General features: G+C 46.2%; 1 protein-coding gene and 1 long non-coding RNA gene across 3 annotated transcripts in view; one reads left to right on the forward strand and one right to left on the reverse strand.

Moving 5' to 3' along the window:
* The first annotated feature begins 457 nt into the window (after positions 1–457).
* On the forward strand, positions 458–7,801 carry LOC140419920 (uncharacterized). Its single transcript, XM_072503976.1, has 2 exons — positions 458–619; positions 2,066–7,801. The coding sequence occupies exon 2, from the start codon at positions 2,431–2,433 to the stop codon at positions 3,442–3,444; it is 1,014 nt and encodes a 337-aa protein (XP_072360077.1). The 5' UTR covers positions 458–619; positions 2,066–2,430; the 3' UTR covers positions 3,445–7,801.
* A 6,498-nt stretch (positions 7,802–14,299) lies between these two features.
* The window catches only part of LOC140419927 (uncharacterized), a 378,337-nt gene continuing 375,773 nt past the window's right edge, over positions 14,300–16,863 (reverse strand). For both annotated transcript variants that reach the window (XR_011946094.1, XR_011946093.1), the window contains exon 2: positions 14,300–16,419. This is a non-coding gene — a long non-coding RNA (uncharacterized lncRNA). The remainder of the gene's footprint in view (positions 16,420–16,863) is intronic.

Here is a 16,863-nt window from a genome sequence, read left to right on the forward strand (position 1 = left end):
AGGTTTGTTTCAAACACGAGTTTTCGGAGCACTGCTCCTTCATTCACCTGAGGAAGGAGCTGTGCTCCGAAAGCTCGTGTTTGAAACAAACCTGTTGAGCTTTAACCTGGTGTTGTAAGACTTCTCACTGAAGGAGGAAATTTTAGTCTGAAACCCATTCTCGAACCTCCACATAGCGACATCACAAAGGAACTCGTCCTCTAAATCAGCCAATAAGAATACATCCGCTCCGCGGTGACGTCACTGCCCAGCGCGCGGACACGGGAGCCCCGCCCCCACCCATTGATCCCCTTCCACCACACATCCTCGAGACAAGGTTTCCAAGCAACCGGCTGACAGTTCCAGCCGTCTGTGATCTGCCCTGACCCGGGACTGCGCATGTCCAAGGGAAAAGGGAAGCTGCGCATGTGAAGGGGAGCTCACTTCCGCTCACCTTACTGCTGAGGTGTTGACCAATAGGAAGATTGAATAACCGGAAGGACTCTGCTCCTCGGCCAATCAGAGCTCCCCCATTGTCTCAATGCGGAAGTTGGACATGGAGGTTTCTGCCGAGCAAAGCTGTTGTACTTCCAACCCTGAATGAGCTTGAGCTGCACACAGACTCCATTCTCCAACATCTGTGAGTAAAACACTTTATTTTCTCCCTCTTTCCATCTATTGTCACATTCTGACCTTCAATTGGTGACTTGCAGCAACTGACGGGAAAGGAAGTGAATCCAGGGAGGGTACAGACTCTGGAAAGCTTGGCCCAGGTCTCTCTCTCTCTGTCTGCCTTAAAGACATTGATGTCCTTTGCGCCCTCAGCTTGACACATTTATTTGTCTGGCTAAAATGATGGTCTCTTTCCCAATGTTCACAATTAAAGGGCTGATTTCCCCAGGAGATGGCTGACATTAAAGGGAACAGTAAACAGGTAAATCAAACCCAGCCAATGACTTCCCTTTCAGAATACTCTTCATCATCAGCAAAGTGATGGAAGGAATCATTAACAGCGCTATCAAGTGGTACTCAGCAAAACCTGCTCACGGACGCTCAGTTTAGGTCCCACCAGGGTCACTCAGCTCCTGACCTCATTACAGCCTTGGTTCAATCATGGACAAAAGACCTGAATGCCAGAGGTGATGTGAGAGTCACTACCCTTGACATCAAGGCAGCATTTGACCGAGTATGGCATCAAGGAGCCTCAGGTAAACGAGTCAGTGGGAATCGGGGAAAACTCTCTGTTGGTTGGAGTCATACCTGGCACAAAGGATGGTCGTAGTAAGAAGTTTTACAACAGGTTAAAGTCCAACAGGTTTGTTTCGATGTCACTAACTTTCGGAGCGCTGCTCCTTCCTCAGGTGAATGAAGAGGTGTGTTTCCAGTCATAGTCATTGCAGCACCGACCGAATCCATTTGGTAACTCAAGTCAATACTGACTCTCTGTACAGCAATCCAGTCAGTCCCATTCCCCCTCGATATCCCTGTTCCCCTGCAAGTTTATTTTCTTCAAGTGACCATCCTATTTTATTTTGAATTATTGATCATCTGGACTTCCACAACCCTTGTGGGCAGTGAGTTCCCTGTCATGACCACTCCATGACTAAATAAAATTCTTCCTCAGAATCACCCCATCTCTAATCAGTAAATATACTTAGATGTAGATTTTCTACTCTTGTACAGGTTGTAATGAGTTTAGATTGTTGATCAGCATCAATCAGCACCTTCACGAGTATTGGGAGGGAAAGGAAGTGAATTCAATCTGTATATTACACACATTTTTCATCCAGTAATATAGATATATATCTGTCTGGCAGCCTGCATGAAGATTTTCAGGTCTCTGTGTCCAGGACAGGAAGCAGGGAGCTTGGATCTGTCAATCAGCCTGAATCAGCACCTTCAGGAGAATTGGGAGGGTGAATATTAGATACAGCAGAATGAGAATGGAGGAGAGTGTGTGGAATGGAAATTTAAAGCATTTGAGGGAAAGAGAGAGAGCAAATAATGTTCAATATAATCTAGAATTGTCTGTTCTGAATTTCTAGCCTGTACTGACAATGATGATTTTTGTAAAATCTTTTTGCAGGAAGCTAGAATGAGAGGAGTTTGAGGTGGATATCTCAAACTAAATATCACGTCAAGAACTGACTGAGTCACTCAATTCTTGGGAACCGAATATCATCGGCCTTTGAATCCAGAAGGAGGAATGTTTGCTTATTCTGTCTGCTTCAAGAGATTTTAAACATCAGTGTCTGGAAAAGCACTGAGACACACACACACACCCGTGTGAGACTGTTCCAGAGCACTGACTGTGGAAAAAGCTTTAACCAGTGACACAGCCTGACAAAATACTACACCATTCACAGCAGGGAGAAACTGTATAGGTGTTCTGTGTGTGGACGAGGCTTCAACTGATCATCCAACGTGGTGAGACACAAGATCACCCGGACCATGGAGAAGCCATGGAAATGTGAGGACTGTGGGAAGGGATTCAAAGGCCCCTCCGGGCTGGAATGGCATCAACGCAGTCACACTGGAGAGAGGCCATTCACCTGCTCTGTGTGTGGGAAGGGATTTAGAGCCCCACACGAGCTGGCAAGGCATCAACGCAGTCACACTGGGGAGAGGCCTTTCACCTGCTCACAGTGTGAAAAGGGATTCACTGACATTGGCCACCTGCGGAGACACGAACGAGTTCACACTGGGGAGAGGCCATTCACCTGCTCTGACTGTGGGAAGGAATTCACTCGGTTATCCAGCCTGCAGAGCCACCAGAGAGTCCACACCAAGGAGGGGCCATTCATCTGCACTGTGTGTGATAAGGGATTTGCTCTGTTATCCAACCTGCAGAGACACCAGCGATTTCACACCAGGGAGAAGCCATTCACCTGCACTGTGTGTGGGAAGGGATTCACTCAGTTATCCCATCTGGAGAGCCACCAGCGAGTTCACACCGGGGAGAGGCCATTCACCTGCACTGTGTGTGATAAGGCATTCATTCGGTTACACCACCTGAAGAGACACCAGAGCGCTCACAGCGGGGAGAGGCCATTCGTCTGCTCTGTGTGTGATAAGGGATTCACTCAGTTATCCAACCTGCAGACACACCAGCGACTTCACACCGGGGAGAAGCCGTTCATCTGCTCTGTGTGTGATAAGGGATTTGCTCAATTATCTGGCCTGCGTAGCCACAATGTCACTCACACCAAGAGCAGGCCCTTTAAATGCTCTGACTGCAGGATGGGTTTCAAAAGCTTACAGCTACTGATGTCCCACCAGTGCATTCACTCTGAGGAGAGACGGTTCAGCTGCTCTCACTGCGCAAAGAGGTTTCAAACATCATCCATATTGCTGAGACACCAGCGAGTTCACACCAGGGAGAGGCCATTCACCTGCTCTCACTGTGGGGAGGGATTCACTCAGTCGTCCAACATGCTCAGACACCAAAGGGTTCACAAGCGATGACGGGTTAGATTCTGCTGTTATTCCTGCTGTTAATCACATCCAGGACTGAACCTGGAGTGGGTGGAGGGGTTTGCCTCCTCGTCAACCCCTCCTGGTGCTCGGACGTGGCGACCCTGGCAAACTACTGGTCCCCGGACCTGGAATACCCGACTGTGAAGTACGGTCCATACTACCTTCTATGGAGTTCACTTCTGCCATCATCACGGTGGTCTACATCCCACCCCAGGCGGAAGTGAAGAAGGTGCTTGATGAATTGTACACCGCTATAAATAACAATGAAACAGAATACCCGGAGGCCTTGTTCATCGTGGCCGGAGACTTTAACCAGGCCAACCTCAAGAGTGTACTACCAAAATTCCATCAACACATCTCCTGTCCCGACAAGGGCCCCATCATCCTTGACCACTGCTACACAAACATCAAGGGCCCTGATGATCCATCCCCGGACCGCACTTCAGAAAATTGGACCACAAGATGGTGCTCCTTCTCCCGGCATACAAGCAGAAACTTAAGCGGAGAATCAGGTTAAGAAGGTCGTGCAGTGCTGGTCTGAGGCTACAGAAGAGCTCCTACGTGATTGCTTGGAGTCAGTGGACTGATCCATATTCAAGAACTCAAGCAGCCAACCTAGACTAGTATGCCAGCACCATCACAGACTTCATCAGTAAATGTGTAGAAGATTGCGTGCAAAAGAAGGTAGTCTGTACATTACCCAACCAGAATCCATGGTTTAATTGGGAGATTCACTCCCGACTGAAGGTGTTCAAGGCAGGCAACCCTGACCTATTCAAGAAATCTATATATGACCTCCGCAAAGCCAACAGGGACTCCAAGTGACAATAGCAAACTAATCTAAAGTCGCAGACTAACGACAGGGACTCTCGTCGGTTGTGGCAAGGCTCAAACAACATAATGGGCTACAAAGCAAAGCCGAGTAGAATCTTCAGCAACAGCGCACACCTTCCCGACAAACTCAATGTATTCGATGCTTGTTTCGAGCAGTAAACCAACAAACCGTTGTCAACTGCCCCAGCAGCCTTGGACACATCCATACCCACCGTCACAGTCTCTGAAATCAGATTGGCCTTCTTGAAAGTGAACCCTCGGAAAGCGATGGGTCCTGACGAGATCCCAGGTCGTGCACCCAGATCCTCCGCTGACCCACTGGCAGGTGTGTTTGCGGAAATCCTCAACCTCTCCCTACTCCGTTCCAAGGTTCCCATCTGCTTCAAGAAGACCACCATCATACCGGTGCCAAAGAAGAATCGGGCAACGTGCCTCAATGACTATCATCCGGTGGCCTTGACATCGATCATTATGAATTGCTTCGAGATGTTGAACATCAACTCCATACTCGCAGCATTCCTTGATCTACTGCAATTCGCATACCGCCACAACCGGTCCACGTAAGATGCCATCTCCCTGGCCCTATACTCGCCCCTGAAGCATCTCGACACCAAGGACTCCTACGTCAGACTCCATTCATTAATTACAGCTCCGCCTTCAACACCATAATCCCAGCCAAGCTCATATCAAAACTCCAAAACCAAGGACTCGGCTCCTCCGTCTGCAACTGGATCCTCAACTTTCTGACCTATAGACCACAATCAGCAAAGATAAACAACAACACCTCCTCCACGATAGTTCTCACTTCAGGAGCCCCGCAAGGCTGCACTGCCTATACACACACAAGACTGCATGGTAAAATTTGGCTCCAAATCCATCCACATGTTTGCTGATGACACGACCGTAGTGGTTCGGATCTCGAATACTTCCTCCATGATAGTCCTCAAAACCGGGGCCCCACAAGGCTGCGTACTTAGCCCCCTACTACACTTGTTATACACACACGACTGTGTGGCAAAATCTGCTCCCGCTCCATCTACAAGTTTGCTGATGACACGACCGTAATGAGTTGGATATCAAACAACGATGAGTCAGAGTCCACAAAGGAGATAGAGAACCTAGTGGCATGGTGTAATAACAACAATCTCTCCCTCAATATCAGCAAAATTAAGGAGCTGGTCATTGACTTCAGGAAGCGAAGTATCGTACACACCCCTGTCTGCATTAATGGGGCGAGGTGTAGATGGTTAGCAGCTTCAAATTCCGAGGTGTGCCCATCACCTGCATTCTGTCCTGGTCCACCCACATCAACGCTACGACCAAGAAACATATACTTCCTCAGGAAACTAAGGAAATTCAGCATGCCCACACTGATTGCCACATGGGCGGCACGGTAACACTGTGGTTAGCATTGTTGCTTCACAGCGCCCGCGTCCCAGGTTTGATTCCCGCTTGGGTCATTGTCTGTGTGGAGTATGCATGTTCTCCCCGTGTCTGCATGGGTTTCCTCCGGGTGCTCCGGTTTCCTCCCACAAGTCCCGAAAGACATGCTTGTTAGGTGAATTGGACATTCTGAATTCTCCCTCAGTGAACCCGAACAGGCGCCAGAGTGTGGCGACTAGGGAATTTTCACAGTAACTTCATTACAGCGTTAATGTAAGTCTACTTGTGACAATTATGAAGATTATTACCATTGACCTTTACCAATTTTTACAGGAACACCATAGAAAACATCTTATCTGGCTGCATCACCGCTTGTGTTATGGGCCAGGGTTTAGAAAACTCCAAAGTATATCATGGAGTTCACCTGACCTACAATTGTTTATTGATTTTGGTTCCGATAAGCACAAGGGCCTGCCTTTCAGGGGTTATTCAACAGAGGCCTTAACCACTTTTAATCAAAACAAGCTTTATTCTACGAATTTAGTTAACATTTTTATAAACACACACAGTAAGCATTTTTCTCAATTACAAACATAAATACCCCACACAGCTACAGTAATCTATGTATAACCCTGAATGAATTCCCCCCTTTAACTGTTCCAATTTAATAACAAGGTCCCATAAACCAGTACCTCCTGTTCAAAGGTGTGGTCCAGCGCACAGCACTCAAGACCTGGTATGGATGCTCTTGTTTCCTTTCCAAAACAGTAGGTTTAAATTCCTTCCAGAAAGCAATTATTTCTTTTCAAGTTATCAAGCAGTCTGGAAACAGCTTTTAAAATGAAGATAGAGAGAGAGGCCAAAATACTCCTCTTTCTGAGTACAGCAGCCAAAAATGTGAAAACGAAAGCAAAAGACTCAGAGCCACAAAACAGCCCCAAACCAAAGCGGAAGTAAAACCAACTCCCAGAGCCACAGCCCAGCTCCACCCACACAATGACATCACTGAAGCCATGTGATAAGACAAAAACATTTCTTAAAGGGCCACTCCCATGACACTCAGTATGGCAACTGCTCAGCCCAAGACTGTAAGAAACTACAGAGAGTTGTGAACACAGCCCAGTCCCTCACACAAACCCACCTCCCATCCATTGACTCTGTCCACACCTCCCGCTGCTGTGGGAAAGTCGGCAGCAAAATCAAAGACCCTCCCACCGAGGTTATTCTCTTTTCCAATCTCTTCCGTTGGGCAGGAGATACAAAAGTCTGAGAACACGTAATAACAGATTCAAAACAGCTTCTTTCCGCTGTTACCAGACTCCAGAATGACCCTCTTATGGACTGAACTGATCTCTCCACACATCTTCTCTACTGAGTAGCACGACACTCCATATGCTTCACCCGATGTCTCTGTATTTATGTGTATTTGTCATATGTCCTATGTTTTTTCTTGTACAAAATGATCTGTCTGTATTGTACACAGAACAATATGTTTCACTGTACCTCGGTGCACGTGAATAAATTTAATCAAATCAAACTTTGTTCATTCTGACACTTGGTGAAGTGGGAGGGTCGGAGGGTTTCTTTCTGCTGGACTGGCCGGTCTCACGATTTTGCTTCCAGTGGGCTGATGCTCTTTGAGCCTGGGTGGGAGCACATTTCCACTGGAATGATCCACAAAGGCTGAAGTACATTTATTTTATCCTGGATAGTAAATAGTGTTATTCCCCCACTACAGGTGGATCTAAAAGAAACCAGATGGGTTTTTACAACTATCGACAATGCTTTCATGGTCAGCGATGACTTTTAATTCCAGATTTATAATTAATTTAAATTTCACCACCTGCCGAACCTGGATCCCTCTTGCATTACCCTGGGTCTCTGGATTACTGGTCTGGCTATTGTTTCCCGAGATGTATTGTGTGAGAGATGAAGTCACTATAGCCAATAAGTGAGCTGTTTTCGAGTTGTTTCCTTGACGTCCTGTACTTTCCCACTAACTTACAGACAAAACAGCTGCAACTGTACTGTGTATAAACGTGTGTTATTGTAACTACTCCCAGAGATGCTTCGGTTCGCTGAAGCATTCCCTGCATGTTTGTAATAAAGATTCCCAAACTTTGACCAACTCTGGACTCCGAGTGACATTTGTCCCACAACAGTCTGGTGTCAGGAACAGGATCCACTGACGGCTCTGATTAAAGGAAAGTCCCCGTGGAAAGCAGATACCGGGGTGAGTGGACAGCAGATACAGTATTGTTTGTTTTATACCACCCGTGTTTAGTTCAGTCTGACTGACCACTGGGGACACCTCAGAACCTCAGGGATCTGTTTCTGGTCTGTTTCTTTGACATTCATTCAATGTAATTTCAATAATTGGAACATTTCAGGCAGGGAATTGTCGTTTTTACACCAAGGATGTGTTTGGGGGCGATACTGAAGTCCCCGTGACCGAGAGGGTTTTGTAGCTGCTGAAAAATGAGGGGATAAAGCCGTACGGGAGGTGAAACAGCAAGATTTGGCAGTTGGACAGAGTTTGGCGTGTGTTCAGAGGTCCCAGATCGGGGTCAGCCAGCATCATCACATCAATGGATCTGCACAGAAAAGGTCCAACCGGATGGCGCTTATAAGGCCCAAGGTGAGGTTAGTGGCGCGGGGATTTGAAGAAGCTTTGGGAGATAAAGAGGTCAGAGTGGACTCGCCCACAGTGGGAAAGGTAATTTTGAAATTTCTTTGGCCCTTTTCGTGACATTTTCCCGGAACTTTCAGTCAAGAAACATAAAAGCTGCATTTGCGCTTCTCAGTTAGATCAGTTTTGTTCAAGTCGGGTTGTCTCTACCTGAAGGCAGAAGCTGCCATGCTTTATTGGTACCATGGCAGGAAACTCTCGGGCAACTTTATGATGCATGTTGATGACTGCCTATGTGGTGGTACTAGTGAGTTCCAAAACAATGTTACTGACAGGATCAGAACAACATTTAAGGCTGGAGTCAGGCTTCTAGGACCTTTAAATAAATTGGATTGAAAAACGGGCAGTGTGGGTCTGACGTGGCTTTACATCAACAATCTCATGGAGACAGTATGAACCCTGTCACAGTCAATGGGGCCGGGGCCTCACAGAAAGATGAAGATGTTTCCAAAGCCGGGACTGAGCTGCTGCAAAGTTGAATTGACGAATGGGGCACACAGACAAGGCCGGATACAAGTTTTGATGTCTTCGAGCTGAGTTCTGTAATGAAACGTCCAGAAGTCGAGGATATTTAACGGGTGAACAAAACATTAAAAAATACAAGATGGAGAAATGTGCGTTGAAATTTCCATCTTTGGGTGAGCTGCAAAATATAAAATGGATTTTTTTAGTGATGCGTCACTCGGATGAGCCTGGCTCAGTGCCTGTACACTGAGTGATGTTTAAAAATCTCTTTCAGCAGAAGAACAGACAAACATTTCTCATTCTAAATTCAAAGGTCGATGATATTCAGCTCCCATGAATCGAGTGACTCTGTCACATCTTGATGTGATGTTTGGTGTGAAATTTCTGTCTGTAACTCCTCCCCTTCTAATATCTTGTAAAAGGAGTTTACAAAAGCCATCACTTAGTGCAGGAATGTGAAATTCGATCCTATTGTAAGATCCGGGTTTAGCTCCAATCTCAATTGTAACACTCAAATCAATTACACGTCAGACTGTGTTGTGAAAGTTACCTGCAGATCCTGACTAGTTGCAGACCATTCCGGGTACAAGAATGTTGTCACAGAATTTATTAAGTTAATTGTAATAAGTACAAAATCACAATAATTAACAAAGGCAGTGGATCAGTCCGTTCACTCTGGATCACCAGCTCTCAGCTTCCAGGTGACTGTGGAGCTGTCTCTTGTTCTATTGGCTGAAGTCTATCCTCTTGCTTCATGTTGTGTTGTGCACCGAGCTCCAGAAAATTGTAGCTCATTAACCCTTTCTAGTACCTACCTCTACGCATGGCTGGTAGTATCCTGTGGTTCTGATTGGCCCAAGCAGCCCATGATCAGTCCCTGATTGGTTAAATGGGGTACGATCAATGTCTGATTGGTCTCTGAAGGATATCGGTCACCTTGCTGATGTGTGATGTCACTTTCTCATTGTGGTGTCACTTTCTCATGATTAATATTCGTCAGGCTCATCGTCCTAACTGATACCATAGCACCACTGAATCTCTAGAGTGCAGAAAGAGGCCATTCAGCCCACCAAGTCTGCACCGGCCCTCTGAAAGAGCACCTCATCTAGGCCCACTCCCCCACCCTATCCCCATAACCCCACCTAACCTGCACATCTTTGGACTGTTGGAGGAAACTGGAGCACCCAGAAGAAACCCACGCAGACACAGGGACAACGTGCAAACTCCACACAGACATTGACGCAAGGCCAGAATTGAACCCGGATCCCTGGTGCTGTGAAGAGGTTGTGCTAGCCATTGTGCCACTGTGCCGAGATGATACATCTTCAGGTGTCAAGTGTAACTTCTTCGTGATTGTCAATGACTGAAGCAAGTTACTTAAATACAAATAACTGAAAGTGCACAAGATACACAAACTTAAACTAATACAGCAATTCCTACTGAACACAAAATAAATTTGTGAAGGTGATCGGTGTGCTAAAGTTCGAGCAGCAAGATACACGTTACAAAATATCATTTTCTGTTCATAAATTACATGTTCACAAGAAATAAAAGTCACAGAAAAGACATAACTACAACACCATTACAGGAACTGATAAAACCACAATAATGCAGAAAATCTGTTGTACAATTTGAAGGAAAGTGACTATTTTGCAATAAGTTAAAAAGCAAATACAATTTAAGACAGCATTTCTCTAGCATCGACACGTAGTAATAATAATAATAATCGCTTATTGTCACAAGTAGGCTTCAATTAAGTTACTGTGAAAAGCCCCTAGTCGCCACATTCCGGCACCTGTTCGGGGAGGCCGTTACGGGAATTGACCCCGCGCTGCTGGTCTTGTTCTGCATTACAAGCAAGCTGTTTAGTCAAATCCTGCAATAACAGAGATTCTCATTCATCATTAGTCTTGTGGTAAAACCATAAAATTAAACCTACTTTGGCCGAAGACAATATGGCACAAGTCACTTGTCAAGGACGAGTGCACCTGAATACAGAGACTCAGAGTGAGATACCGTATTGAGTGAATTGATTCATACACTTTGATTCTGCGATAACTGAACATAACTAAAACAAAACTATTAAAATGAATAAACATTGACTTACATAATAATCTTTATTGTCACAAGTAGGCTTGCATTAACACTGCAATGAAGTTACTGTGAAAAGCCCCTAGTCGCCATATTCCACCGCCTGTTCAGGTACACAGAGGGAGAATTCAGAATGTCCAAATTACCTACCAGCACGTCTTTCAGGACTTGTGGGAGGAAACCGGAGCACCCGGACGAAACCCATGCAGACACGGGGAGAATGTGCAGTATTATGATCACTGTTACATAGATGCTCCATCACCACATATTTATTGATTAAGCCTGTCTCACTGCACACGGAGGTCTTGGATAGACTGCTCCCTGGTTGGCTCCAGAAGGAACTGCTCCAAGAAATTCTCCCCCAAAATCTTTATTAACCGATGTTCCAGGCTATCTCTGCCTATCTGACTCTCCCAATCTATATTCGATTAAAGTCACCCATGATTATTGTGGTACATTAATTACAAGCCTTATTTAATACTTCCTGTACACTCTAGCTACAATGTAACTACTGTTAGGAGGCCCATTAACTACTCACATGAGACCTTGTAACTTATTATTTCTTATCTCGAGCAAAGCTGATTCCACACCCTGAACCTTCAGGCTAAGTTGATCTCTCAGTACTGAACTAATGTAATCCTTAATGAACAGGAGCAATCCCATCATCTTTTCCGAGCTTCATGCATTCCAATATGTCAAATACCCTTCAACATTTAGATTCAGCCTTGGTCACCTTTCAAACAAGTCTCTGTAATGTCTATCGGGACACACATTTATCTCTCTCTGTGCTGACAATTCTTTTTTTATAATTTAGAGTACCCAATTCATTTTGTCCAATTAAGGAGCAATTTAGCGTGGCCAATCCACCTAGCCTGCACATCTTTCAATTGTGGGGGTGAAACCCATGCAAACACGGGGAGAATGTGCAAACTCCACATGTCAGTGACCCAGAGCCAGGATCGAACCTGGGACCTCAGCGCCGTGAGGCAGCACTGCTAACCACTGCGCCACCGTGCTGCCCCATCTGCGCTGACAATTCATCCAAACTCTGTCAAATGCTGCGTGCATTTTCAATCCATTTTCAGGGGTTCAATAATCCAATAGGGATTTCAACTGAAACCTCTTTACCCAGCGAGTGGTGAGAATGTGGAACTCGCTACCACAGCGAGTGGTTGAGGTGAACAACATGAATACTCCTGTATCTTGACAAGGGAGAAAGGAATAGAAGGATATGCTGATGGGGGGAGATGAAGAGGGCTGGGTGGAGGCTCATGTGGAACATAAATACTGACAGAGACCAATTGAGCCGACTGGCCTGGCCCTGTGCTGTAGACTCAATGGAACAGAGACAAATGTATTTATTTTAGATCTACCTGTAGAAGTATGATTTTAAAAAATTCTTGGGATGTAGGCATCACTGGCTGGGTCAGCATTTGTTACCCAATCATAATTGCCCTTGAACTGAGTGGCTTGCTAGGTCATTACAGTGGGGGACAGTTAAAAGTCAACCACATCTGTGTGGCTCTGGAGTCACATGTGGGCCAGACCGGGTCAGGATGGCAGATTTCCTTCACTAAAGGACATTAGTAAAACAGATGGGTTTTTACAACAATTGATAATAGTTTCATGGTCATCATTAAACTTTGAATTCCAAATTTTTATTGAATTCAAATCTCACCATCTGTCCTGGTGGGATTCGAACCCCAGAATAATACCTGGGTCTCTGGATTACTCGTCCAGCGGCAATACCACTAGGCCACCGCCTCCCCCATACTATCCAGGATAAAATAAATGCAAAGTCATGAGACTGTCCAGAATGTACCTGTTGTATAGAACCTTGGTCAGACCGCAGCTGGAGGACTGTGTGCAGTTTTACTGCCCTGGTCGCCAGAGGGAAAGGGCAACAAAGGTTCACCAGACTTGTTCCGGGGGTGGCAGGACTGCCCTTTGAGGAGAGATTGGGGAAACCTGGCCTGTGTTCTCTAGTGTCAAATAATGAGAAGTGATCACAATGAAACCTACAAAATCCATAAAGGAATAGACAGGCGAGATGCAGGTGAGATGTTTCCCCTGGTTGGGGAGTCTGGAACCAGTGGACACAATTTCAAAATAAGGGGGAAGCCACTTAGGATGGAAAGTGAGTGGGAAAAGATCTGGGAAATGGAGAACATTGTGGGAAAATGTGAAATTGTCCATGTTGGCAGAAAGAATAAAAAAGCTTATTATCTGAATGGTGAGAGATTGCAGAGCTCTGAGATTCAGAGGGATCTGGGTGTCCAAGAGCATGAATCACAAAAGGCGAGTATACAGGTACAGCAAGTAATTAGGAAAGCTAATAGAATGTTATTGTTTATTGTGGGGGAATTGAATACAAAAGTAGGTTATGCTTCTGTTTGCATGAATGAATCCAAAAGAATCCCTCGACATTCAGGTCTGCTTCAAACATCACAGTTTATTGTTGTAACGCCGGCGGGGAGTAATTCTCTGGGCAAAGGCAGATACCTCTCCACTGAACAAAGGGAATCATCATTTTTTATACAATTTCAAATAGTTAGTCAGCCCAACTCAGCCGGACACGATCCAATCACAATGATTGTAGGTTGCACACATTGACTGGTAGATCCAATGAAAGTGGTTACTGGGCAGCAGGGAACTGAGTGATCAGCTCATGGACAGCTAGGGGGTTACTCATGAACTCATGATGCCTTCCAGACCCCCTCATCGACCGTCCTTGGGTCTTGAGTATACATAACTCCCTTATCTTAACCTTGTTACTGGCTGGTACCACTGTCAGTATTTCGTAAGAGCATCCCCCTTTGTGAGAAAGAGAGAGAGAGCTGACTGGTGGTGATTTAATCTGAGGGTCACCACACCTCAGACGAGGGGCAATGTTGAGGAGGCAGGGCCTTCTTGGATGACCTCAGCTGGTATGGAGTAGAACCCACGCTGTTGGTGTCGCTCAGTATCACAAACCAGCCATCCAGCCAACTGAGCTAACCAATCCCTGTAATATTAGTTATTGCCTGTCTCCCATCACACCATTTAATGTTGTTTCTCAGTCCATGTCAGACAACCTGCCCCATAGCTTGATAATTTTCTTCTGCGAGAAACACCGAGATAAATTAAACAAAAGATCCATGTACCCTCCATTGCCCATCTCCATGGCAAGGTGGCATGCTTTAGGGGGATCCAAACAGAAATGGGAACTAAATATCTTCCAACCACTGTTGCTATATTTACTTGCTATAAATATGGCAGCTAATAAGGTTGCCCTTCTTAATCTAGATATGAATAGGATATGCTTTCAGAGTCACCAGGTATCAAATGATACCGCCACAAGGTTCAATCGGATATCGATCAAAGACCCAAACAACCAGTTAGTTAGTTCAAGATCAATAATACTTTATTTACACACAAGATTAACTTACACATGCAACATAAACACTACGAGCTAAATTACACCTATCACTATGACAACCTGTACTTAACTTCAGGCATCCGGCTTAGGTCAGAGGAACAGTGGTCTTTGTTCGAATCTGGATCTGCTGGGTCTGGAGAAATAACTGTGGTTCAGCTAGGCTCATCCGCATGGTAGCGAGCATTGAACTTGAACTTGCTTCTGGTCGTGGTGCTGCAGATGGAGTCCGACGTTGCCGGAGCGCCAGGTCCAAAAGAGACCGAACACATGGCAGTGTCTCTCTTTATCCTTGGGGGGGTTTTGCGCTCTTTTGGGCGGTCCTCCGGTTTGGACCCAATAATTCGGCAGTCCTCGATCACTGCCTTCGATCTGAGCCAATAAAGGGGCGGGTGCTTTGATGGCTGGGCGGGTCCTGAGTTTATGCTTCCCGAGTAAAGGGAGTGGCACCGAAATGTCTGGAATTGTATTGGATACCTGAGTACCAGTTCCTTTATCTTAGGGAAATGGGTCATTAGCATGCAAATCGGCTGGGGGTTTCGATCCCGTCTGCTTCTGCTTACAAATATACATTTAGGCTCTGAGCCTGCCTGAATCTTACATTGGCCATATTTCCCTTGAGGCTTTGCAAATGTCCATGTTTCTTTGTAAGTGGCCATCCCAGATGGCTACACCACCAAACACTATTTCGCTCTGTGATCCTCGTGAAAGTTGAAGCCAGGAATTCACAACATGGCTCAATGATCATCAGCCGACTGGAGGCAATTTTGTGAGACAAACCAGTCCAGCAAGAAGAAACCCTCCGCCCATCCCTATTGATCAACTGACACAATTAACAAAATGCAGTCCTGGATGCGATTGAGAGCAGACCAGCGGAATCCAACCCCTGTAATCAATTGTGAACTTGGTGTGTGAGCATGTGCGATGAAACACAAAGTCTCTCCCACACTGAGAGCAGAAGAACGGCCTCGCCCCATTGAGAACTTGGCGGTGTCTCCATAGTTGGGATGGATCACTGAATATCTCACCTACTCAGAGCAGGTGAACGGACTCTCCCCAGTGTGAACTCGCTGGTGTGTCCGCAGGCTGGATAACCAAGTGAATCCCTCCCCACAATGAGAGCAGATGAATGGCCTCTCCCCAGTGTGAACTCGCTGATGGCGCTGCAGGGTGGATAACCGAGAGAATCTCTTCTCACACTGAGAGCAGGTGAATGGCCTCTCCCCAGTGTGAACTCGCTGGTGTGCCTGCAGGTGGGATAACTGAGTGCATCCCTTCCCACACTGAGAGCAGGTGAACGGCCTCTCACCAGTGTGAACTCGCTGATGTCTCTGCAGGTCAGATAATTGAGTGAATCCCGTCTCACACTGAGAGCAGGTGAACGGCCTCTCCCCAGTGTGAACCCACTGGTGGCTCCGCAGGTGGGATAACTGAGTGTATCCCTTCCCGCACTGAGAGCAGGTGAACGGCCTCTCCCCAGTGTGAACTCGCTGATGTTTCTGCAGGTCAGATAATTGAGTGAATCCCTTCCCACACTGAGAGCAGGTGAACGGCCTCTCTCCAGTGTGAACTCGCTGGTGTCTCTGCAGGTCAGATAATAGAGTGAAACCTTTTCCACACTGAGAGCAGGTGAACGGCCTCTCACCAGTGTGACTGCGTCGATGAATTTCTAGCACAGACGGTGCTATGAATCCCTTCCCACAGTCCTCACATTTCCATGGTTTCTCCATGTTTTGGGTCTCCTCATGTCTGTCCAGTTCGGCCAATCAGTTGAGGCTTCGTCCATACACAGAACACGTGTACAGTCTCTCCCCGCTGTGAATGGTGCGATGTTTTTTCAGGCTGTGTAACTGGTTAAGGCTCTTTCCACAGTCAGTGCTCTGGAACACTCTCACTCGGGTGTGTGTGTCTCGGTGCTTTTCCAGTCACAATGGTGTTTAAAATCTTTTCAAGTTGACAGATGAGGCAAACATTTCTCCTTTAGATTCGAAGGCCAATGATATTCAGGTCCCAAGGAATTGAGGGACTGTCAGATCCAGACGACATGTATTAGATTTCTGTCTGTAATTTGGCCTCTTTGAATCACCTGTTGAACAATTTACAAAGATATCACTGTCAGTACAGGATAGAAATTCAGAACAAACTATTCTAGTTTCTCTGGAACTTTCTTTTCTCTTGCATTCCGCAACATCTGTAAATCTCCGTCCCACACACTCTCCCTCCATTCTCACTCTGCTGTACCTAATATTCACCCTCCCAATTCTCCTGAAGGTGCTGATTCAGGCTGATTGACAGATCCATGCTCACTGCTTCCTGGCCTGGACACAGGGACCACAACAAATCGGAGCTGCAGTCGGCCATTTGAACCTGCTCAACCATTCAATGAGAGCATTGGCCGATCTACCTCAGCATCATTTTCCAAAACTATCCCCCATATCTCTCGATACCTTCACTCCCTGGTTCTGGGAGAGGAGTGAGGGGGAGGGCAGAGGTGTGGGTGATGGTCGGACACGGTTGAGAGCCCCGTCGA

The sequence above is a fragment of the Scyliorhinus torazame genome, chromosome 5 (assembly GCF_047496885.1).
Source record: "Scyliorhinus torazame isolate Kashiwa2021f chromosome 5, sScyTor2.1, whole genome shotgun sequence".
Classification (NCBI taxonomy): domain Eukaryota; kingdom Metazoa; phylum Chordata; class Chondrichthyes; order Carcharhiniformes; family Scyliorhinidae; genus Scyliorhinus; species Scyliorhinus torazame.